The sequence below is a fragment of the Mustela nigripes genome, chromosome 2 (genome assembly GCF_022355385.1).
Source record: "Mustela nigripes isolate SB6536 chromosome 2, MUSNIG.SB6536, whole genome shotgun sequence".
NCBI lineage: Eukaryota > Metazoa > Chordata > Mammalia > Carnivora > Mustelidae > Mustela > Mustela nigripes.
This window is the reverse complement of record NC_081558.1, coordinates 39,577,289-39,602,063: the sequence shown is the minus strand read 5'-3', so window position 1 is coordinate 39,602,063 and position 24,775 is coordinate 39,577,289. Positions and strand designations below refer to the sequence as shown.

At 40.2% G+C, this 24,775-nt stretch overlaps 1 protein-coding gene across 1 annotated transcript in view; it reads left to right on the top strand.

Annotated features, from left to right (window-relative positions):
- RYBP (RING1 and YY1 binding protein) overlaps positions 1 to 22,676 on the top strand; it is a 75,350-nt gene extending 52,674 nt beyond the window's left edge. Inside the window, exons 3-5 of the mRNA XM_059387874.1 lie at positions 21,284 to 21,460; positions 21,559 to 21,657; positions 22,064 to 22,676. Of these exons, the coding sequence (XP_059243857.1) occupies positions 21,284 to 21,460; positions 21,559 to 21,657; positions 22,064 to 22,316 (529 nt within the window). The 3' untranslated portion in view covers positions 22,317 to 22,676. The remainder of the gene's footprint in view (positions 1 to 21,283; positions 21,461 to 21,558; positions 21,658 to 22,063) is intronic.
- The last annotated feature ends 2,099 nt before the right edge of the window (positions 22,677 to 24,775 follow it).

Genomic DNA, 24,775 nt, shown 5'->3' with positions numbered 1-24,775 from the left:
ATCACTTGCTCTGCCTGTCACTCTATTCTAAGCATGTTCACGTATTGAGATAGTTTGTTCAGTTTTGCCAAAAGGTGGTGAGCACGGGGCTTATCACATTCTTCAGCAGATGAAAAGGTAGAATAAAGCTCATTCTGCTATTACGTGAAACAAAAAAATTAAATTGATAATTAATTAATATTATTTAGTTTTTGTAAATTTCTGATTTTTTTGGTAATTTTCTAAAAATTATGGATTTGCTGATTCTTTCAAAAGAAGATGGGTCATTGTTGGGTAGGAAACACCTCTGTATGATTAAGACTTTAATGGCTGGTCCTCATATGTCCTCACCTATTTCCCTACCAATTAAAAATACATTGGCTAGCTGCTGTTTGAAGGGAACAGCTTTGGTCTTGGTTTCCTGTATTTGTCATTCCTGGGAGATAGCTCCTACTTACAGGATGAGAATGACTTACGAGTTTATGTCTTTTTCAAGTTTTCCTTACTTAGGTTTTAGGTTTGGGATGTGTATACATATTGAGATGATATAGCTATGACTTCCTACTAAGAACAGTTAAGTATAATTTTAATGTGTTTTTATGTTTGATGGATTTATTACAGTCATAACTCACTTAAGAGAAAAAGTTTCATTTAGAGAAGATACTGAATGAGTGGTCAAACACTGAGTACATAATAACTTGCTTCTGAAACAACTGTATTCTCAGTTCTAGCCTTTCAGTTTTTAAGTGTGTTCCAGGCTCCTTTACTGACCCATTATTAATGACAGAAACAGTGGGCAGGTGCTAGTGCCACTGCTGTGGCACTCTTATGGACATGGACCATGAAGACTGTGGCATGGCTTATAAGGACTGGGAGCATCTCTGCATACTTCGCCGGGGAACCTAATTATAATGGCCTAAAATAATCAGAAAAGGTTAAATTATTTTCCATGTAGTATTTAATAATATGAGAAATGTAGGATATAATTTTTTAAATCTATTTTTTTAAAAAAAACAACAACACTGTTTGGCCCTGGGCACATTTACTTACCTGGAAAATTGATTTGTCCCCACTGGTACTCAATAAATGTAATATGGCAATGAAGGCTTGCCTTTTTTTCCTTGGAGTATTTATGTAGCATCAACCCTCTGAGGCATATATTGATATGAAACTTAGGGAAATATTCTTTCATTTTTACTAAATCCAAAGTTTTTAAAACTTGAATATGTATGCAAAAGTGTGAGTGTGAAAACCAAAATAGGTCTTCTATACTTGGCCCCCCAAGTGTTTGTTTCGCTGGTCCAACATTTTATCCTCAACCCTATGAGAGGAGTGCAGGACTGTTTTTTTCTTTTTAATCAAGGCTGAAGGCTGTGGTTCTTGTTGTTCTGCAAATTGATAAAATAACCAGAGCTAAATTCCATTTCCTTAACATCTAGGAATTTTTTCACTACTCCAGTTATATTTGGGTTAAGAAATACAAGCAGATAATCTCCATTAATATGACTATTTTGTGAAATCTTATTGTCTGATCTCACATCCGTTATTCCAGTTTGTTGAACTTCCTCAGAATTTCATTCTGAAAGTGGTAGCTCTTTTTTCCAGTCTTGTTACCTGTCTGCTGTGTCTGTATTTTACTACTGTATTCTTACAAACCTTTGTATGTAATATGTACACTTTTACTCTTCTGGGTCAATTGGATAATTTATAGGAGTTCATTCATGGTAGTTTCTTAAAGCTGTTCAGTTCAGAGTCATAATGCTTTATTTTATTACTCTGCCAAAATTAGACAAGTAGTCATCTTTACCTCATTTTTTTTCTGAGTTCCTCTGTATCAGTTAAAACAACACATTCTGTGGGCATGCAACCCAGCAGGTTTCTGGTTTTGTATTTAACAAACGCAATTTAAACAAAAAAGTAGAGCCAACAGTCTCCCTGCTCATTGCCCAGCTTCAGCGGTTATCGGTTGGCAAGCTTCTTGATCTTCCCGAATATTATAAAATCTTATTGTTTCTGGTAAGACACCAACTGCATTTATATAAAAGTACATCCTAGGCAGAAAGTTGTCTAAACGTTACCAGTCTTTGGGGAATTGCATGTTAAAACCACATTAAGGGGTGCCTGGGTGGCTTAGTCAGTTAAGCAGCTACCTTTCAGCTTAGGTCATGATCCCAGAGTCCTGGGATCGAACCCCACATCAGACTCCCCATTAAGCAAGTATCCTGCTTTTCCCTCTCCCTCTGCCTGCTGTTCCCCCTGCTTGTGCCCTTTCTCTCTCTGTCAAACAAACAAATATCTTTAAAAAAAATACATTGAGCTACTACTGTACACCCACTAGAACGACTCAATTTAAAAAGACTGACCGTAGCAAGTGTTGTTGAAGACATGGAGCGTTTGGAATGCCCATACTTTGCTGGAGGAAATACAATACAGCCCAATCCCTTTGAAAAATAGTTTGTCGGTTTCTTAAAAGGTTAAATACACTTTTGCCATAAAGTTTAAATATATACCTGCCATAGGAATTTAACCAAGAGAAATGAAAACATGTCCACACAAAGACTTGCAGGTGAACGTTCATAGCAGCCTCAGTCATTAATAGCTAAAAACTGGCAGCAGCCCAAATGTCCATCATTAGGAGCCTCGGTAAACAAATACAGCACCATGGGTGAATCAGAACATTACGTGAAACAAGAATAGCTATACACAAATGAAGAATATATGCCCTATAATTTCACATAAATTTACATGAAACTCAGATTTAATCCTTAGTGACAAAAACCAAATTGATGGCCTCCTGGAGCAGGGAGTGCGGGTTGTCTAGAAGGGAGACACAAAGGAACCATGACTGGGGGTGTTGACATTTGTCGAAACTTAAACTGTACTCTTAAAACTGTGTGCATTTTGGGGCGCCTGGGTGGCTCAGTGGGTTAAGCCGCTGCCTTTGGCTCAGGTCATGATCTCAGGGTCCTGGGATCGAGTCCCGCATGGGGCTCTCTGCTCAGCAGGGAGCCTGCTTCCCACTCTCTCTCTCTGCCTGCCTCTCCATCTACTTGTGATTTCTCTCTGTCAAATAAATAAATAAAATCTTTAAAAAAAAAAAAAACTGTGTGCATTTTGTCTTATGTAAATTGTGCTGCCTTAAAATGTATCCTAGGCAAAAGTTGTTCTATTTAGCAGACCACAGCACCTGTTACTCTTCCTGCCTGCCTCCCTTGTTTTTTGTTTGGATGGTGGGTGATCATGCATCTGTAAGCACGTGGGGAGTTATTTCTTCTAAAGTTGTGGACAGAGCTGCACAAAGAGGACGGGAGGGGCTTCTTTGTTTCCCATGCCATGGGAACATGCACTCAGCTTTGGCTCTTGGATGCTTTCCTATTTCCATTTTGTTCTGAGCCTGAAGTTTGCCCTGCATCCCCCAATGCCGGAAAAACAGTTTTATGTTTTGTGTTTTAGAGAACATTTTCTGACTAACTGGAATCCATCATCATTCCTCCTGGCAATTTTACCTCTGGCCACAAAATGTTTAATGATCAAGGATATCTTCAGAACACAGCAGTTTTCTGTTAGTAGAAGCATTAGATTAGTGAGTATATTTGGAGAAAATGTACTGTCTTGCGCTCTCACTTGCTTATTACTTGCTTAGACATCACCCAATTTCTACTAATAGTTGTGCTGCCTGTAATATAACACTGATTGGGATAGGATGTAATGATTTATCACTTTACATGACTGATAAGTGAGAGTGTTTTATTCCTTTTATAGCTAGGCCGTAATGGTTTTGGGTGCAGTGCTTAGGAATATAAAATAGTCCTAGGAACAGTTGATCTGAAAATCTTCTGGACTTTAACAGCTCAGAAAAGGATGAGGGCTCTTCAAATGAACTGAACCTGAAGAAGGAGCTCCTGGTGGCCAAAGCTGGAACAAAATAAATAAATGGTAGTATTGGGTTTTATTTATTTATTTTTAAAGAGTTTATTTGAGAGACAGAGTGATAGAGAGGGCACACGAGCAGAGGGAGAAGGAGAAGCAGGCCTCCCCTGCTGATCAGGGATCCAGATGTGGGGCTCCATCCCAGGACCCTGAGATCATTACCTGAGCCAAAGGCAGATGCTTTACTGACCGAGATACCCAGGCAACCTGGGTAGTATTGGGTTTTATTTGCATATAGAATAAAAGTAAATACCCATGAATTCATACTGATAAAAATAAATGGGAGAGAAGAGACTGCTTTTAACCTACAGGAGAATTTTATTTAATAAATACAGAAGGAAAGAGGGACTTGGGAAACCACCATTAGGCAAAAACAGAACTATAGTAAGTTTTGTGCAGTCCACATTTGCATGCCGAAGTTAGTGGGTGAAAGTTTGAGGAGAAACTGCATATTCTTACGTATAATCTCAAGATACTCTTAAGATGGTTGATTTAAAAGACAGTAACTTTAGAAAAACCTGACCGGCATCACCGTAGCCAAGTGGTTATGATTAACGTCACAAATAACAAGACAGTGAAAACATGAACCCTTTGATACAGTGCATGCAGGAGGACACGCATTGTGGCTGTGGTGTTATCAAAATGTATGACCTCATTTTGATCATGAGAAAATATCAAGCAAAACAGAAATGAAGGAAATTTCTGCAAAATAAGTGACTGGTACTCTTCAAAGTTATCAAGGCCATCAAAGACAAGGAAACTGAGGAGCTGTTGAGAAGTAACAGCACAATGCAGTATGGGGAGCCTAAACAGGATGCTGAAAGAAAAAGGACATTGGTATAGGACAAGGGGTGAGAATTTTTTTTTTTTTAAAGATTTTATTTATTAATTTGACAGAGAGAAATCACAAGTAGATGGAGGGGCAGCCAGAGAGAGAGAGAGAGAGAAGCAGGCTCCCTGCTGTGCAGAGAGCCCGATGCGGGACTCCATCCCGGGACCCTGAGATCATGACCTGAGCTGAAGGCAGCGGCTTAACCCACTGAGCCACCCAGGCGCCCCAAGGGGTGAGAATTTAAAAAAAAAAAAAAGTGTGTCCAGAGGCACCTGGGTGGCTCAGTGGATTAAGTGTCTGACTCTTGATTTTGACTCAGGTCATGATCTCAGGGATGTCAGGCTCTGCTCTGGGTATAGAGCCTGCTTGAGATTCTCTATCTCTCTATTCTCCCCTCCCTCAGCCAACTTGTGTATGCAACACTTGCTCTCTCTAAAAAAAAATAAAATAAAATAAAATTGTCCAGTTTAGTTAACAATATTGTACCCTGGTATTAATTTTGGGGTTTTGATAGTTAGGTTTATATAAGAAGTAGACATTAGGAGAAGCTGGATGACAGGTATATGCCAACTTGGTACTATTTTTGCAACTCTAAAATTAGTAAAAATGAAACATATAAAACTTGTTTCCAGACTTCTGAAACAAAGCACTTGAAAAATCTCTTATCTGCAAATTAGTGAATCAGATTTTCAGTGAATCTTTGAAGAAAGTTAAGTTACAGCAGTTTGGCTTAAGAGGGAGAAAGTCTTTCAAACAAAGGCATTGAAGAGTCATTTTTGCAAGACCACAGGTTCCTTACCTTTATTTTGTTGGAATTTTATTACAGGGTATGCAAATTGGCTTACATTGATGCTGAATGCAGATACTTGATTTGAAATAAAGTACCAACTTGGAAATTTCTTGTGTTGGAATGATGTGGATACTTGGCATGTATGCACTATACCATATTCTTAGTTTATACAAATATCTCCCTATAAGCGAAGGATTTAGATAAATCTGTGTAATTGGAAAGCTTGCAGGTAGTAGGAGAATCCCACTTGATGCCACAGTACTTACTCTTGTGATAATGTGGTTCCTGTAAGACTAAGAAAGCAGAGGGGCACCTGGGTGGCTCATTGGGTTAAAGCCTCTGCCTTTGGCTCGGGTCATGGTTCCAGGGTCGTGGGATCAAGCCCGGCGTCGGGCTCTCTGCTCAGTGGGGAGCCTGCTTCCTCCTCCCTCTCTCTGCCTGCCTCTCTGCCTACTTGTGATCTCTTGTCTGTCAAATAAATAAATAAAATCTTTTAAAAAAAATACTAAGAAAGCAGACTTATTAATTGTGCAATGCTTTGAGAAGTCATTTGTTAACCCATAGATCTTTCTACTTTGCTAGAGAAACAGAAAAGATCAAGAGCATTCCTTAGGCTTTACTTCCTAAGAATTTTGTACCAATTCATTGGCCCTAGATATTTAAAAATAATAGGCATTGTACAGCACAGTGTCAGAGTCTGCTTTCTTCATACCTATATAGTTGTGAGTGTAGGTTGGATATGTTGAAATAGTTGGGATATTTGAGGTAGGAGGAAAGGTGAAGGGGCATTTGTGTAATTTGAAAGAATGGAAGAGAAATATTCCTTTTGCAAATGCACCTCCTTGATTAACAGATTCAGAGAACTGTTTTTTTCAGTCCTCATTTGCTGCAACTTCAAATATTATGGCTGTTTTTTTCCTGTAATCATTCTCTCTCTCAGTATGCCATTCTCTTTTGTTATCCTCACTGGTTTCAGTTCCCTCCTTCCTTTGTTGAGGTTCACTGGGTGGGCAGTGTGGGTTGATGGAAAAGAGCATAAACTTGGATTAAACTCTACCAGTTCTGGCCTTCTGTTTATGTCAGACCTTCAGGATTTGGTTCCTGCAGTGACTTTAGAAAGTTGTGAGAATTTGAGATGATCCATGCAGGACACACAACACAGTGTCTCTCTTTTCAGGATGCGTTTCATTGCTGATTACTTTTTTTTGCTTCTTCCTCCCCTTTTAAACTGGGAGCTGTTCCGTCCCCGGGGTAGATATTTATATTCATTGAAAACCTACTGTGTCCTAGGCTTTTGCTGGGGAACAGCAATATAAAAGATGAGTTGAACAAAGTCCCTCAGTCTGAGGCCCAGAGAGAATGTTCAGTGAAGTATTATAATACTAAAATCTTGTGTTACATGCTGATACAGCATCTGTTGTCTGCTCCACGTTGTACAGACAACATTCCTGCAGCCAGTAATAATGGAGCTACTGTCAGGAAACAATTATTTTGAAGCAGGTTTGGGAAGTACAACATAAAACTTAAAATGTCAGTATTGCCTCAGAGATGTTCATCATCTTGTAAGAAGAGACAAATAAATAAGGTGGTATTATAATGTAGAGTATTAAGTAGTAGAGGTAGATCAGGCAGTTTGGGAACCCTGAAAATCTGGCCACTAACTGGTATTAGCCAGGAGAATTTCCAAAAGCTGGGGTATTTGGTTTGCATCTTCAAATAGGTATGGGTTTTGCACATCAGTTATGGGGAAGGACACTTCCGAAGCTAAGGGATCAGTAGATAAGCAAAAGCAAATGGTAAAGGATATCTTCTGAAAAGGCTGAGCTAAGGTACCTGTAGCTTGATGTAGAAGTCAGAAGCAACCTGAGGTGTGGTGACTGTGGAGGAACAGTGAACTTGAGCGGAGTGTTGGAACTGAATTGTGGGGAGCCCTTCACATCTAGTTAGGGAGTTTTACTTCTGTAAACCACTGGCAGGGGCAGAGATTTTAGAGAAATACCCAAACTTTCTTTTTCAGACCCTTGGTCTCAATAGCATCGTGTGAGATTAATTAGAGGGAAGGCTGAAAATTACTGGTAGGACACTAAGGAGGAACGTGCTTAGGTCCTGAAGTAGAACAGAGGAAGACAGTGAAGATGTTAAAAGTGTGGTAGGAGAGATTGAGGCAAGTGGGCTGTGCTGTATGGTAATGGTAGCGTGTGAATAATGAGGAGGAGAGAATATACAGAGTTGTTGGTCTGAACACAGTAATAACAAATGTTTGACACTAAAAACATTAAGCAGCACCCATTATGATAGATTTGGATGACATCTGTTTACTTAATTGATAGGAAAGTTTTTCTGAGAATTTTGCCCAAGTTAAAAAAAAAAAGATACTTAATAGGTAGTGGCTGTGCACAGAATTAAGAGTTTTCATATAAGAATGTTTCTTAATGTCCTTAACGTCACTTTCTGAGGCCCTTCAGAACTAAAGGGATTTAATCTAGAAAGAAGTGGCTATCAATATTTTGCAACAGGTGTTTTCTTTATCTAAAGCAGATATTGGTACTTGCATGACTAATTTCTTAGCCTACTTGGACCTGTTCGGGTGTGATATGTGGCTGCTGAGTGGATCTCGACATCTTCTCGTCTTTATTTAGGTTTCGGTTCTTATTCAGATAATCCTCATGATTTTCTGGTTATCAGAGAAATGTCATTCACGTGTAACAAACAGGACCAGACACTGAATTCAGAGATTCACTGTACTGTAGATGTTAATGCTGGAAGTCCCGCCTGCACCCCATGCCACACTGTCCCACATGCTGCTCACAAAACAAAATCATAGTTACAAGTTGAAGGAATTCTGAGACTCCATTGCTAGTTTCTTTTTTTTTTAAGATTTTATTTATTTATTTGACAGAGAGAAATCACAGGTAAGCTAAGCAGAGAGGAGGAAGCAGGCTTCCCGCGGAGCAGAGAGCCTGATGCGGGGCTCAATCCCAGGACCCTGAGATCATGACCTGAGCCGAAAGCAGAGGCTTTAACCCACTGAGCCACCCAGGCGCCCCTCCATTGCTAGTTTCTGTAGCTGAGAGCTCCTGGTGGTTTCAGAGTCCTCATCTTCATTCACGTCTAATTTTTCAGTTGTTTGAGATACCCTAAAATTTTCCTTTGCTTACTGGAAATAAAAACCATGATTAACCTGAAGTGTCTGAAATCTAGATAACCTTAAGAGGCAGAGTTGAAATTGTGTAGAGGCCATCAAATAGTCTTTCCTCTGGCATCTCTTTGGTGATGGATCAGACTGGTCTCAAGGTCATTAATATACAGAAATTGCTTTACATTTTATCTTGGGCTTTCCCCTTGGAATAGGTGGTACATATTAAAATGTTGTTACTTAGATCTGAGCAACTGGTGTGCTCCTGACCAAATCTGCGACGCTTGGCTATGCATGGAATTACCAAAGACCTGAGTTTAATATCAGTGTAAATGATATATCTTACAATGGGTAAATCCTTGTGTTGCTATGCAGTACAAAACTTTATTAAAATTATTGCAGTGTTTGAGAAGAGTTATCATACGACTTTATAAAAAATAAGTGAATATATTCAGAGTTCTTCAGATTCTTCTTTCTAAATCCCAATCTCTGGTAAGTAAACCCCAGCAACTAGAATCATGAACACATTACATATAGTTTTGGTGGAAATCATTCCATGAAATTTTAATGGAAGTGCTCTTGTAATCTGGGCCGCTTCCCCGTGTTTGTAAATATTTCTCCTCTATGTTACATTCTTGTACAGACCAGTGGGTTTTACCTGGGGATGATTTGATTTTGCCTCCCAGAGAACACTTGGCAGTGTCTGGTGAAATTTTTGCTGTCAGAACTTGGGGATGGGGTGTTACTGGCATCTGGTAGGTAGAGGCCAGGGATACTGCTAAGGACTCCCCTGTGCCTAAGCACAGCCCCTAGAGCAAAAAATGAGGAGATCCAAGATATCAATAGTGCCGAGGCTGAGAAAACTCTGTAGTAGACAGCCTTCCAAAGTGATGGCAGGCGTTAAGTTTTGATTACCGGTGATTTACGAAACCCACTATAACATGATAATTTGACCAGGAACTAGCTTGTTTGTTAGAACTGTTATTTTCTGGTATGTACATTTTTGCTTTGTTTTTAAGGGTTAGGTTTGAAAGAATCCTTAAAGATTACCTTAATTAAGCCCAGCCCTTTAATTTTACTGGTGAGAAAACCAAGACCTGAAGAAAGGCTACTGACTTGCTAGACCTCAGATTCCTTTGAATTATCTTATTGCTTATTCCCCTTTGAAGATGTTCTCATTCTTTTGTGTGTTTTGCAAGTGCCCAGTTTTGTGACACGAACTGTAATTTCAAAGTAGTGAAATGCATTTTAAATGGGATCTTTGACAGCTGTAATTTGCAGAGTGATTTGGATTGCTTTAGTATAGTGTTTCTTGGAGAGAGAAGGACTTGGTTCATCATTGGGTTTATTTGCATCTGCAAATGTGGTTTGCTTAGAGATCTGTAGTTTCTGTGATTCCTCTTAAATCATTGACATCATTTATAAAGTAATTTTGTGTGTCTTTTGCGAGAGGAGAGAGAGGTCATATCAGTCACTAAACCAACAGTGTAGTTTGTAGAATGTACCTCATGATGTTCAATCCCATTTTTTAAAAAGAGGCTAAATGAGTTACTAAAAAGATAAACTGAAAACTTGCCTTTGCCTTGGGAACAAATACTCTAGTTGTCTCTATTAAATATTGAATACAGGTGCCTTAGTTAAAGGTGTCTTTAGAGATCACTTACCTCTAATCTCCTTTGCCAGTGAGGGAACTAAAGTTTAGAGAGGATACGTAACTCATTCAAGATCACACTGAGTTAAGTTCCAAAATACAGAAAGCAAAGAGGGGGAGACTTTAGACACCTCACCTGTGAAGTTCTATGATCCAGCTTGTGTGTCAGTGATCACCTCCTAAAACAGGACCCTTACCAGCGATCTGGGCCATTGGAATCTATTCTCCTCAGTTCCTTGGAAAACTGAGCATATATCCACACACATCCCGATGGCACAGCGCCCTGACTAGGCATGTAGGAGACACAAGGCAAAACACGTTCAGTGAATTTGAAAACAAAAACCAGAATTCCAGAGGCGAAACTGGGAGAGGAGACAGCACAAGGCATGCCATTTCTCTGTGCCTTCCCTCACATGGGGTTTGAGAGGTAGAAGATGCTAGCCCAGAAGGTAGGGATTGGATCCCTGTTGGGCTTTCTCCTCTAAAAGAGGGGCTGGGGAGAGTTGCCTCCATCGCACCTGTTGTGTCCTGGACAGTGGCTTCAGATAGATGATAGGCTGCCTCCAGAGTGGCAGTGGCGCAAAGATACTGCTCAGAGGATATCTCCAGCGAGCCAAAGAACCTTTTCAGTCTGGACACTGAAGTCTGTTGTTGTAGAATTAAATGTATGTTGAAAATTATGAATAGAGGTATAAAAAAATTCAGTTAGCCATCTTCAAAGAAGGTCCAGTTTAAAAACAATTTAGTAAATAGTTTTCCTTACTTCAAGTCAGCTAGTACATTCTTAATGAGTGAATGGGCTTGCTTTTGAGAAATGGCTGTGGGAGGGGCACCTGGGTGGCTCATTGGGTTGAGAAATGGCTTGGGAGATCTAAAGGGCATATTTATTGTGGGACATTTACTTAAAATATTTGAATGACCACAATAAAAATCTGTTATTTTAGGCACCACAGGGGAGAGGAAATAGAAGGAAGCCAGATTTTAGTCTATAGTTGAAATACTTTAAGCCCACTTCTTAAAAGTTGTTGTTTACTAAGTATAAAATTTGTGTTGATTTTCAAACTTTTTTAACCTGCATTTGGAGGTAATGTTGCTTTTCATGTTTCTTTTTTTAAGTTTTGCTGAGGAATAATTTCAGCTTCAGTTATTTTAGAAGTTGCTTTCTGAGTGTCTGCTTTCTTTGCCTGTAATAAAGCAGACTTGAATAGTAAGAAAATTTGGCACAGTTCTAGGATAGCAGTTCTCAAGCTTTTTGGTCAGGAGTTCTGTTGATAAAATTATTATAGATCCCAAGGAGCTTTCAGTCATATTGGTTGTATCTATCTATAAATATTTTCCATATCAGAAATGAAAACTGAGAAATGTTTAAAACACAAGACTATATAAAGTTGACCCTTGAACAACAGGGAGGTTGTACAGGTACAGACCTGCCTGCCCAGCCCCTGCAGTCACATCTGCATATAACTTTTGACTCCCTCAAAATTTAATTAACTACTGATTGCCTACTCTTATCATTTCTTTGTGATAACATAAACAGTTGATTAACACGTATCTTGTACATTACATGTATTACTGTATCCCTGTAGTAAAGTAAGCTAGAGAAAATCTTACTAAGAATATCATAAGGGTGGGGGCTGCCTGGGTGGCTCAGTGGGTTAAGCCTCTGCCTTTGGCTCAGTTCATGATCTCGGGTCCTGGGACCCAGCTCCGCTCTCTGCTGTCCTCCTGGTTCCGCCTCTCTCTCTCTGCCTGCTGCTCTGCCTACTTGTGATCTCTTTCTCTCTGTCAAAAAAATAAATAAAATCTTTTAAAAAATCATAAGGAAAAGAAAATACATTTACAGTACTGTACTGTATCAGAAAAGATCTGTGTATAAGCAGTCCTGTATAGTTCTAACTGTATTGCTTTAAGCATCAGATGTACGGACATATTTCATGAGATGTCAGAGCAGTGATGTCACTATGTCATATAATCTTTGGAAAGTGAAAAGGCAAGTAGTGTTTTAGAATTACTGTGGAAATAATTACTATGGAGAATAAATTACTGTGGAAATAGTTTTTGGCTTTTATAGGTAGACTCTCCTTGAAAGGGTCTGGAGGACTGACCCGCCCCCTGGAGTCTCTGGACCACAGTTTGAGAACCGTGAAACTAAGATACTCATTGCTGCCAGGTTGTTCTATAAACTAGATGTCTTGGGGCACCTGGGGTAGCTCAGTCAATTAAATGTCTGCCTTCAGCTCAGGTCATGATCCTGGGGTCCTGGGTTTGAGCCCATATTGGGCTCCCTGCTTAGCAGAGAGTCTGCTTCTCTCTCTCTTCCCCACTTGTGTTCTCTCCCACTGTCTCTTTCTCTCTCTCTCTCTCAAATAAATAAAATCTTAAAAAAAAAAAAATAGATGTCTTCCTTTCAAGACTCCAAACTACCTGTAGCTCCTTTTACCTGTTGAATGTGTTTGAGTTCTAGAAAGGTTATATAGTGCATAAACTTAGTGGTTATTTGTAAAGTAGGTGTGTTTCAGGGATTAAGAGACATATGAATATTCAAAATGACAATTTTGAATCTAGAATAGAACATTGCTGATTCTACTATTTGTTAATGATGGTTATATTAGTTCTGTGAGAGCCAGTTGTTCCTAACCAAGTTGTATCTGGAGAGCGTTAGATAGCATAATTAACTTTAGGATACTAACATGTGTGAAGTATTTATATCTCTAGAACCATTTCCTGGGCCAAGGTTTACCAGATCTTGCCATTTGCTTCCCAGTATTTGAGGAAGGGTGGTAGACACATTTGCAGCTGGAAAAGTAGTGTTTTGAAATGTGCCTGTTAACTTTTAAGGGGAATTATTTTGTTGAGTATCTGCATTCTGTGTACAGGTGCTATGGTAAACTAAGTGAACTTCACCTCGTTTAATCTTGACTTCAACTGTATTAAATGAGATATTGACCCATTCCCATTTTGAGTAACTACTACTACTAGCTCTCAGTAGCGGGGCCTATATGCAGTCCAAAGGCTGTCCTAACTCCAGAGTCTGTGCTCTCCCTGTCAGCAGTGTGGAAGATGGCGGAAGGAAAGATACAGGAGATAAATTATGGTGCTGGTTTGGGTTTTTAAAAAACTTGGTAGCTGAAGGCAGATTTGAGAGAAAGCTTTTAGTTTTCTGGTACAAAGTAGAGTGGTTACCCTGAGTCAAATTTGCTTACTTTGGTAAGGAGTGACCTAGAATGAGAACTAAGACCCCTTGGGTCACTTAATGGCTAATTCTAAAAGATAAGCCAAAGGATTTGAAAAATTTCATGAAGACAAGTGTTGTTTACATGAGAGAGGAAAGAACATTTTCTTTATTAGAAGGAAAAGAATAGCAAGAAGAGATATTGTTTGGGAAGCAGAGAGGCATTAATAATGCCATACCATGTATGATCCTAGCAAAGTTAAGTGATACTTGACTTTTAAAGTTATCCATGTGAAAATTATGATTGGCCTCAGTGAAAGTCACAAGATCATACAGGTTTCTTTTCACCCTGGTGCAGCGTGGCCTGACATTGTGGCTGGAGCAGCTCTGGGAAAGGCCACGAGTACTGATCTTTCACAGCAAAGCCAGCTAGGTCTAAGTAATGTTGTCATGGGCCCCAGCCAGCCAGCCAGCTGAAAGGGCACCCCGGTCATTGGGACTAATAACGGGTACGACAAGGTCTTTGTTTCCTGCATCAGGGAGGAATTGGGTTGGGAATGGTTTCATTTTCCCAAAGCTGAACATAGGTCTGTTAAGATAATCAGTCCTTTGAAATAGTGTTGGAGAAAGCACTTAACTAGAAACTCCCTGGGGATTTATTTTTAAACCAGATTATCTGCTGTATTTCCTCATCTTTTACTCTTCATTGGGCTAGTTGATCACGTTGGTGATTCTTAGTACAGAAATTTTTAAGAGATTAAAATCCTTTGTTTAAAAAAAGCCTCAGCTTACATGGGTAGCTGAAAGAGTACCACCCTGATAGTCTGGAGATGATTCTTCTCTTTGGGGTAGTTGTTAACCCTTTTATTTTGTTTTAAAACTGAGACTCTTGCTGGCTATCTAACTTACCTTTAGAATTATTGAGGATAAAGTGAGATGATAATTACTAAAAAACAAGTATACACAAAGGGAAAGAACCCTAAAAGTGGCCTATTACCTTTAAATCTGTTCTGTACATTTCTAGATTTTAAAAGTTTTCTATCACCTTTTGAGGTCTCATGGTCATTGATGTTGGGGCTAGAATTCTAACTTCTGTTTCTGTTCACAGCATTTCTCTTCTGGGTTATCATTGCTATTAAAAAAAAAAAAATACAACGGGTCAGGACCTGGTGGGTAAAATGAACAGAAAACAGGTTGTTCTTGTAGGGCCTCTTTTCTGTACTAGTCATCAAAGCCAGGGGCCATTATTGTGGTTTGGACAGTGTTGTTGACCCAGTGTATACATTGCCTTGGAAGTAAATACAGACATTGTTGTGTTCCTAGCTGATATGTTTTTGTTTGGGGGCATCATTAATACAAAAGTTCAGTCACTGTTGAGTGGGGTAGAATCTGACCTAGCTAGCCCAGTACATATGTATAGGATGACCTTTTGCACATAGGGACAGGAAAATGGGTCGTGTGAAGGTTCTTTTATGTTACTATGTGATATAGCATTAAAAAATGGGCTCCTGATAGGAGTGAGCTAATAGTGGAAAGGCATTCTTAGAACTGTTAAATCCTTGAAGTTGCTAGTTCTTCAACTAACACGTTGCCAAGGCAAGACAAGGTTTGGGGAGTTGTAAACATCCAGAGAACTTGAGGAAAGTACAAGCTTAGTGAAGATGTTTTGTTAAGTTTGTAAAGTACCTTTAAAAAAAAAAAAAAAAGGATGAGTTGATTGATTCCAGAGCCTTTGGGGGTATTTTAATTGAAAAGTGAGACACCAGATGGAATTCTCTTAAGTTGGCAAAATGCACAAATGATAATTTAGGAAAAGCTGAACATAATCAGGGAAAAGATACAATTTGTTAGTGATAATTTAGGAAAAGCTGAATGTAATCAAGGAAAAGATAAAATTTGTTAGAGATTCTTCTTTGTTGCCCGAACCACAAGAAAATGGATTTGTCTTGTTGTGTGTTTGCTAGCTGAGATAGAGAAAATGCATGAGAAATGAGTGGTAAGATCTCATGTTCCCCTGAGTACATAAGCAGACAAAAAAATGGGTATATGATGGAAACACCTCTTAAAAATAGGTTTGACTAAAATTTTTTTAAAAAAGGTTTATGTGTGTTCCCCCAAAGTGGCATGAGTATACATAACAAAAACAATTCAGAAAGATTGTTTTGTGCTTTCATTTCTATTCATTCATTCAGATATGTTCAAACTCCGAAATTTTTCTTTCCTAGTATAAAATAAGGTTGTCTATACATGAAGATTTGCTTCACTTTTTATGGAAGGGACTCTTTACTGAAATATTAGCTGTGTGGGTTTTTTTGTGGTGTTCCCCCCCCACCCCAAGATTTTTTATTTGTCAGAAAGAGAGAGGGAGCAAGGGCACAAGTGGGGGGAGTGGCAGCCCGTGAAGCAGACACCCCACTGAGAGGGAGCCTAGTGCTGGACTCCATCACAGAACCCCAGGATCATGACCTGAGCCGAAGGCAGACACTTAACAGACTGAGCCACCCAGGCATCCCAAAATATTAGCTGTTTTAAATGCAAGTACATAGACATGTTTTCATAATGTCTATTATTGAAAATGTCACAGCATATTTTCTTTGTAAATGTTTATTGAAACAGCAATAATAAACCTATAAAATAATTTTAAGATATTTTTCCCATTAAAAGTCTAAAAGAAGATGCAAAAATCTTTAGTGTCAACTTTACCCTCTAAGGAAGGGAAACTAGGCCCCCCTGTTTATAACATTTCTCAGATAGGTTTTTTCATTTGTTTGTTGTTGTTATTTGATTGGCTTTAATTCAAGGCTTAGTGGACATCTAAAGCTTAAGCTGTGCGCTTTGATCTCGTGCTTCCCACTGTATTTTGAAGGTTATTAATTGCTTATTTTAGGTTTATTAGTTGAAAAACAGGTAATTTTGAAGAACTTAGACTGGCACCTGCATATTGAAGAATTGACCCTTTCAACATGTTGAAAGTTGTGCCTATTAAGTGCACTGTGTGTTGTATGACACTTAGAAGACACGTTAGGCAATGTAAATCTATGGAAGGGAATGATTTCTTACTGATCTGCAGGTGTCCCATATCATGATAAGGGTTCACTCCTTCCTGGGAATGTTCCATAGACAGTGGAAAGCATTCTTGTCAACCCCCCTGCCCTTTTCTCTTCCTTTAAGGACAACCATAGGGGCCTTTCCAGAATGAGGATGGTGAGGCTAATATGGCTACTGGCATTCTTGGCGAGTTGTCTGGTGATAACCTGGGCTTTTCAAATCCCTGGTACCCTGGGCCCGAGTCTCTCACAGATAGACACACATGCACATACATGTCTGGACTCTTGAAAAGCAGAGAGAGTCATTTGAGGTTATCTTCGTAGCAGGAGTCCAGAGAGAGTCCAGATAGATCCGGGTTAAAAATCGCAGCTGAGCTACTTAATTGTTAGCCTTAGACAAATTTATCTTGCAGCTCCTCAGTCTTCTTATTTTATGAAGTGGTGACAGTCCATCCCTCCAGTAGAGGTGCTGTGCCCATTCTGTGACGGCCATGCAATGACCTTGCCTCAGCCATTCCAGGCAGTCCTCAGTGTCTTGTCTGGAGAGGCTGGCGCGGCCTCGCTGGAGCCGAGTGTGCCATTCTCCATGCGCATTGGACATTCGCCTTCTTCCACGTGCAGTCACAACACAGGCCTGGGAACAAGAAGGGGACAGGTGGCAGGAGCTGCCGAAACTGTCCTGACAGGGCAGCACTTTGGGGGGTTCACACTGGTGAGCCTTCTAGTTTTCTTTACCCTCCCCTTCCAAAATAATTGGCTTTGCATTTTGAACCAGGAAGTATTGGTATGCACTTCGTTCCCAAACACTGTGCACCTTTTAAAAATTGGTTAGCTGTCAGGTGCCTGCTTGACTCAGAAGAGCATGTGACTCTTGATCTTGGGGCTCTGAGTTTGAGCCCGACCTTGGGTGTAGAGATTACTTAAAAATACAGTCTTTAAAAAATTGGTTAGGTTTATTTCCTACCTCATCCCCAGTACCCTTCAGAAGTTCTATGGGACTTGTTTGGGTGGGGGTTGAAAAAGCTGCTATAGTAATTTAAGTAATAAATGCTTGTCTGTTGTGGAGGGTTTTTTGTGGGGAGGGTACAAGTAATGCCTGAGGACCTAGGTTGTTATTTTAGGGCATATATGACATAAAACAGCAATATTTTTGAAACAACACAGATGCTTTTAGCAGACACTCTGTATTTCTTGCTTTTTTGCTTATTATCAGATCCCAAATAGCCTTGGGTCCTTTTCATTTATGAGGTTGTGGCCTGGTAGGCTATTGGAGAATAGCACTCAACTTCACCATTCTTCCACCGTTCATTTTCTTAGAAGCAAGTAAGAATAGTCCCATTGGTATGCACGTGTGCTGCATATTAAGAATTACGGCTGAATTTTTCTGTACATGTGGATTTTTTTCCCTGTAGGTACTGGATCATGGTGCATGTGTTGAAGAAGAATTCTGATAGTGTATTTGTGGAAGTGTTAGGGAATGATCACCAGGGGCAGAAACACATGGGCACCTCACCTGTTGGCCATGGTATGCCCAGAGCCTTGGCAGGCCGGCCGTGTTTGGGAATACTCCATCCCGGACAAGCATGATGTCAGGCTGGTTGAGAGCATCTTTATGGCCCGCACACTCATGTCCCCTCCCACACCCAAGACACAAGTAACTTCCTTTTTGATGGAAGCTGCACTTGTGGGTGTAGCATATAGAGTTGTTGAATGACCTGAAAGTAGTGTAACACTGTGTGTCAGCTTTACTCCAATTACTCAAATTAAAAAATTAAAATTAGCAATTTCCTTCTCGCTCTGATCATAACTAGCTCTCTTTTCTGTTCTTAGTGCCTGTTTCTCACTGAACCATACACCACTTTTAATGTCCATGGTTTCTGATTCTCCTCTCTGACTTCCTCTAATTTCTCCTCATAATCCCCCCTCCTTTTTCTTTTAAGATTTTATTCATCCATCGGGGGTAGGGGGGAGCGAGCACAGGCAGAGGGAGAAGCAGGCTCCTCGCCGAGCAAGGAGCCCGATGTGGGACTCAATCCCAGGACGCTGGGATCATGACCTGAGCGGAAGGCAGCTGCTTAACCAACTGAGCCACCCAGGCATCCCTCATAATCCCCTTTTTATGTAGCATCTTTCTCCTGTCTCAGAAGAAAGGTGTCCCCGTTCCTTTCCCAGGACTCTTCTTCGTTGTACTTGTCTCTCCTTTGCCCCATGAGTTAACCCCTCTTTGGCCTGCCTTCGGCCTTTTTCCCTCTTTCAGCATACAACATGATTTAAGTTTTCCTTTTCCTATAGAAATCTCAAACCTGGCCTGTTGCTTTCGATAATGGCCAGAGCTGTCCTCTACCTCAGCACCACGATGCTCAGAGAAGGGTTCCTGTTTCCCACCTCTGTGCCAGGCCTTGTGCGGCCTGTAATCCGTCAAGTCTTTGGAGCTATTGATCCCATGTGGCCTGCTCTCCTGGAAGTCAGCATTGACGTCCTCCTGACCACCAAAGCTTCAACCCTCTTGTCCGGTCTCATTTTACTTGGTCTTTCTCTGCTATGTTTGTTTAGTCTTTATTCATCCAGTAGATAATTTTATTGAGTATCTGCCACTGTGCTGAATGACATGGTGACAAGAATGATGAAGATGTGATCTTGCCACTGAGGAGAATACAGTTGCTTAACAATTCAGTACAGCGTTACAAATGACAGAACTTTGTAGGGTGTTCTAGAGTGAGACAGCCTCCTCTAATTCAGACTGGGTGGGCCTGTTGATTAGGACAGTGGTTACCTTTGATTCTGTCTCTGTGGAAGGTTCTCTTAAATAGGTGTCTAGGGGCCCCCTCTGTGTTTGTGTGTCAGAGTTCTCTGGAGTACAGTGGACATACTGGCTTAACTGAAATCTCCCTTAAGGTGTAGTTTTTCGTAAAGTTTTTCTGCTTTTTTAACAGTACTAATTTTGGTCAGGTTACTCATTTTGACGCCTGAGCGGCGTTTAGCGTATATGGCATTTTATTTTAACTTATATAAATTGTTCTGTAATCCCTTTAGACAGTGGATCTGTTTGTGTCCCCAATGAGTGCTTGCGAAATGTTTGGTAGTGGTGCTTATCTTCCTTGTAAGTATTAATACATTCGAACTTGTGCTTTGGCAGAGTAGCCTGTGTTAGAATGGCTGCTTCTGCCTTTCTCAGAACCTGGGAAAAGAGAAGGTGACCTTTCACATAAGGACTGTGAGTGTTTGGGGACTGTGGGCTTAGACTAAGTATACTCCTCCCTTTCCTTAGGGTACCTCCCATCTGTGTTTGAATCTCTTGGTCCAGGCTGAGGGGTACCTGTGACTGGGTTTTACGTGTGCCACCCCATGAGCAAGGCCCGTGTTGCTGGAGGCCGGTAGGAAACTTGATCTGAGATTGGTTGCGCCTTTATTGGTCTGTTTTCAGGCAAAGCCACACGGGCACCGAACAAGCACTGAAAGGCTCAGAGCAAACCCAGTGCCTTCCATGCTCTGGCTCACCTTGGGGAACTCATGGGAGTGAGCTATTAGTCTCCTCCTCTGCCTGCTTTCCTCCTCATCCACACCACACCCGCACTCAGGAGCTCAAGGAACGCAGCGGTTACCTTAGGGTTTCAGCATGTCATGAATCTAGCAGCTCTTAAGTTTTGTTTTTCTAAATTTGTTGGTTTGTTCCCTCCCCCACCCCACCCCCACAGTGTTCATCCACTGGCCTACCCACTGATGAGCCAGACCTAGGGTGTCAGGTTATTTTTCCTGGCCCAGTTCTCCATCCTGGAGAGGGATGAGAGGGAGCTCTAGGGTCTGAAGGTGATGGTTACATTCGGCAGCCAGTCGTTCACCTCATTAATGGCCCATCTGGGTATTTGTTTCCTACCTTGTTTTTGGAGACTTTATGCTATTATAAATGTCGGTCTAGATGGGAATGTCTTTGAAAGTGAATATTGTATATAAGCATAGGCTTGTGTAGTCTTTATTCAGTGAATATTGTAAATAAGCATAGGTTCTTCTTTCTCCCTTTCCCATTTGGGTCTGAATGCTTTTGCATTGTGCACAGTGTTTGGCAGCACTTAGAATTTGTAAACAATAGTGTTAAGAGCCAGTGTCAGTTGGAGATTGGCGGGGACAGAATGGTTGATGGCACAATGAATGTATCACTTGTCTGAGGTTTTTTATAGTGACTCTCAGTCTTTCACCCCCTTGGGAGCTAGTATGAACCATAGTTACCTTTTATTGCTCTATATGTGTTGTCCATGCCAATCACAGAGCTGCAGGGGATCCGAGCAAGTTGGAATAATTAGATTGAGAAGTGAATGTCACACTTCTAATTTCATTCTCCTTTCAAGGGATTACCAGTGTCCATTTAATAAAATGAGATTAACCCTCTGCAGCAGGAGTATTTGAAAGCTGTCAGTCAGTATAATCTTGACAGCTCAAAAGAAGTAGTGTTCTCAGCGCTCTCAGAAACACTGTCATGTTTTATGGGCTGAAAGACTTGTGAGAACATGTGTGTGTGTCATTAAAGGTAGATATATTTACACGGGAGGTGGATTTGAAGGAGGAAAGGTTTCATGAGCTTAATCTGTACTGCACAGACACAATAGTGTAGAAGTAACAAGTAGTTTAGTTTTGAGTTGCCAGATACCAGTAATAAAATACCGAAGAAACTATAAATCCAAAATTTAAAAAAAGAGAGAGAGAAATAATTTATAAAGCCAAGAGTGATGTGTCTTTTCTTGAATGTTCTAGAAAACCTCGGATCAATTCTCAGCTGGTGGCACAACAAGTGGCACAACAGTACGCCACCCCACCACCGCCTAAAAAGGAGAAGAAGGAGAAAGTGGAAAAGCAAGACAAAGAGAAACCTGAGAAAGATAAGGAAATCAGTCCTAGTGTCACCAAGAAAAATACCAACAAGAAAACAAAGTAAGTTCCCATTCTTAGCTAACTCGGCACACTGTAAATGATTTTGCAGGTGAATCTAAGCTGTGTTTTAAATGCCTTTTGTTATGTCCCCACCTTAGACCAAAGTCTGATATTCTGAAAGATCCTCCTAGCGAAGCAAACAGTATACAGTCTGCAAATGCTACAACAAAGACCAGTGAAACGAATCACACCTCAAGGTATTTGAAACTAGAATGAAATACAGCACCGATGCTCTGATTTACTTGGTCCTAGTCAAGAACCCATGGGTGGTTTCGTTCCTGTGGGTTTGCAGGCTAAGAATGGTGTGGCAGGGGGAGCATGAGCTAGGTATGGGCTGTTAACTTTGAAGACACACGTATGTGTGTATTTGGGCCATTTCTGTATCACTGTGGCCACAACAGGAAAAAGATAAACTGATGATAATTTGCATTGGTCCAAAGCTTTGTTCAGTATTGGTTTCTATTGCTAAAGGAGTAAGCTTTGGTATGTATGGCTCCAGTTTAGATTCGTTGCCACAGTGTCACAGAGTCTCGTGTGTACTGATGAAGTTGCTTTGAATCCATAGCTTATTTAATTGGCTGTTCCCTGGGGTGTTGCTTTCAGGCCCCGGCTGAAAAACGTGGACAGGAGCACCGCACAGCAGTTGGCAGTGACTGTGGGCAACGTCACCGTCATTATCACAGACTTTAAGGAAAAGACTCGCTCCTCCTCGACATCCTCATCCACAGTGACCTCCAGTGCAGGGTCAGAACAGCAGAACCAGAGCAGCTCGGGGTCGGAGAGCACAGACAAGGGCTCCTCCCGTTCCTCCACGCCAAAGGGCGACATGTCAGCAGTAAATGATGAATCTTTCTGAAATTGCACATGGAATTGTGAAAACTATGAATCAGGGTATGAAATTCAAATCCTCCACCTGCCCATGCTGCTTGCACCCCCTGGAGAATCTTCTGTGGACATCGGCCTCTTAGTGAAGCTGCCGGGATAATTTCTGCTTGCCATGGGCATCTGGCCACCAAGGAATTTCGCACCCTGACGATTACTCTTGACACTTTTATGTATTCCATTGTTTTATATGATTTTCCTAACAATCATTTATAATTGGATGTGCTCCTGAATCTACTTTTTATAAAAAAAAAAAAATCTGCTGTGCACAATTTTCCATGTACATTACAACTGGTTTTTTGTTTTAGTTTTGTTGGGGGGGAGGGGTTGGGAGGGGGAGGGAACTTTTATTTATTGTGTTCACAGACTCCATCCTTTCAGCATATCCTTTTAAGTTTAGTTCTTTCTTCCAGTTATACTATGTACTATCAGTTTTGATATAACTATATATATATAAATATAAAATTATATATAAAGGGTTATTTGAAACCAATCCATGGCAACGCTGGTGCTTGATACACTGTGAAGTGAATACAACATTGAACAGTTACAGATCTGGGACAGTCCCTTCTATGAAAGTGCTGAAATTAAATTAAAATCAGTCTTACATGAAGTATGTTCCAACCTGCGTGGGAACTTGACTCTCTCATCTGTCTAAAGAGTACTGGACGATAGAAAAATATATATTTTTTAAACAATGTGATCTCAAATTTAAAGACTGCTCCAGATAGCCTGCATTTGCAATGGAATAACTGACAAATCACAAATGGTTTAGTTGGGAGGGCTTTGATCATTCAAAAGTAACTAAACTAGCTCCAGAATGCCAAGTATTCGTGTAAGTTCCGGTTACATGTTAACATTGCTGTTCTTACCATAAGCACTCATGAAAATATGGTATTCTGTCACTCGAATTCCATCCATTTTCCAGACCTCTACTCATGACTGAGGTAAATATAAATCGTCTCTTAGTTTTAGGATTAAAACCGTTTAAACTGTATTTTTGGTCCATACCAGAAACAACTCCCTATCTCCACTTTGCACGTGACATTGCAGTCGTGGTTTTTGTAATTGAAATTGGTTTGCGTTGTGTCCCCTCCTTTTCCTTTCCTTACCAATTTAGTTACAAGAATTCTTTCTATTTCTTAAAATCTACTCTTGTTTGCTTTACTGAACAGAGGTTATCAACTGCACATCCAGTCCCGACATGGAGCTTTTCAGTATTCGGAGACATTTCTCAATTCCCTGCTGTGGGAAGGAACTCAAGTGGTGAATGGTGTAAGCACTAGCAGCCAGAATTGCAGGGAGAGCTCATCCTTCCTGCGAGCCTGTGATCTTTCTCTCTCATCATAAAGATAGCTTGAGCGTACTCTTTCAAGGTTTCTTTTCACTCGTTTTGTTTTTTTTTTTTACTATATTGCAAAAACAAAAAACAAAGGCCACTAATAACGATTCCACCCCCTCCTTAATTTTCATATGTTTTGTTTTGCTTTGTTTGCATTTAGGGTCTCTCTTCCGTTTAACTCTTAACATTCATATCCACACAGTTCATAGGCTTCAGAGTCATTTCAAGCATGGGAACTTGGCGTTACCTTCCTTTACTTGATCGTACCGAAGGACTCACGGGAGGGCAGCCGATTTGTGATGAAGCGCCACGTTTTGGTGTGGAAAACCTGGTTTGCTTAAGAACAGAAGTACCTGTCTATGGAGGCAACGAGTAAAACAAAAAGAAACAATTAACAGCTTGATTTGAGTAGCCAACAGGAAAGGTTCCTTTCACATTTACATTAAAACTATTCTATAGTCACCAATGCACCATAATTCAAATTCTGTTCTCAAAGGTATAGACGATAAAGCAGTGCCATTTGTTGCTGTGGTCCTATTCTCAAATGCATGGACAATTGTTCCCCTCTTTTTAAAATAATGCTTGTATCTGGGATGCAAGCTATGCTATCTTTTTAAATACATTTTTAAAGTATTTATTAATGAACCAAAGGAAATCCGATGCTTTCTGTAAGCATCAGAATATATAATACATAGTGATTTGACTATGAATTTTAAATCCACATTTTAATATTAGTGGGATATTGCAAAGACATTCCTTCTAAAGTTTTAATATTCCTTTTATTAAGGGTCTCAGGGAGGGTAAATTAGTCAGCCATATTTATTTTCCAGAGATGTAAGGAATTGCTACGTTTTTTAATTAATTTTTTACAAAAAAATTTAAATGCCACCAAACTCACGTGGGTTGCACTGCTTTTTGAACCAATAAGTGTTGGTATGCACTTTGTTCAGAAACACTGTGTACTTTTTCAAAATTAGTTTCATGTAAAGTGATTGGACCCCTAGATTAGTGGAAAAAGCTGATTAACCAGCTACTCATAGGCTGCTAATTAATTCATTGCCAATGTCTTGGTTTTTTAGTTTTGCCTCCGT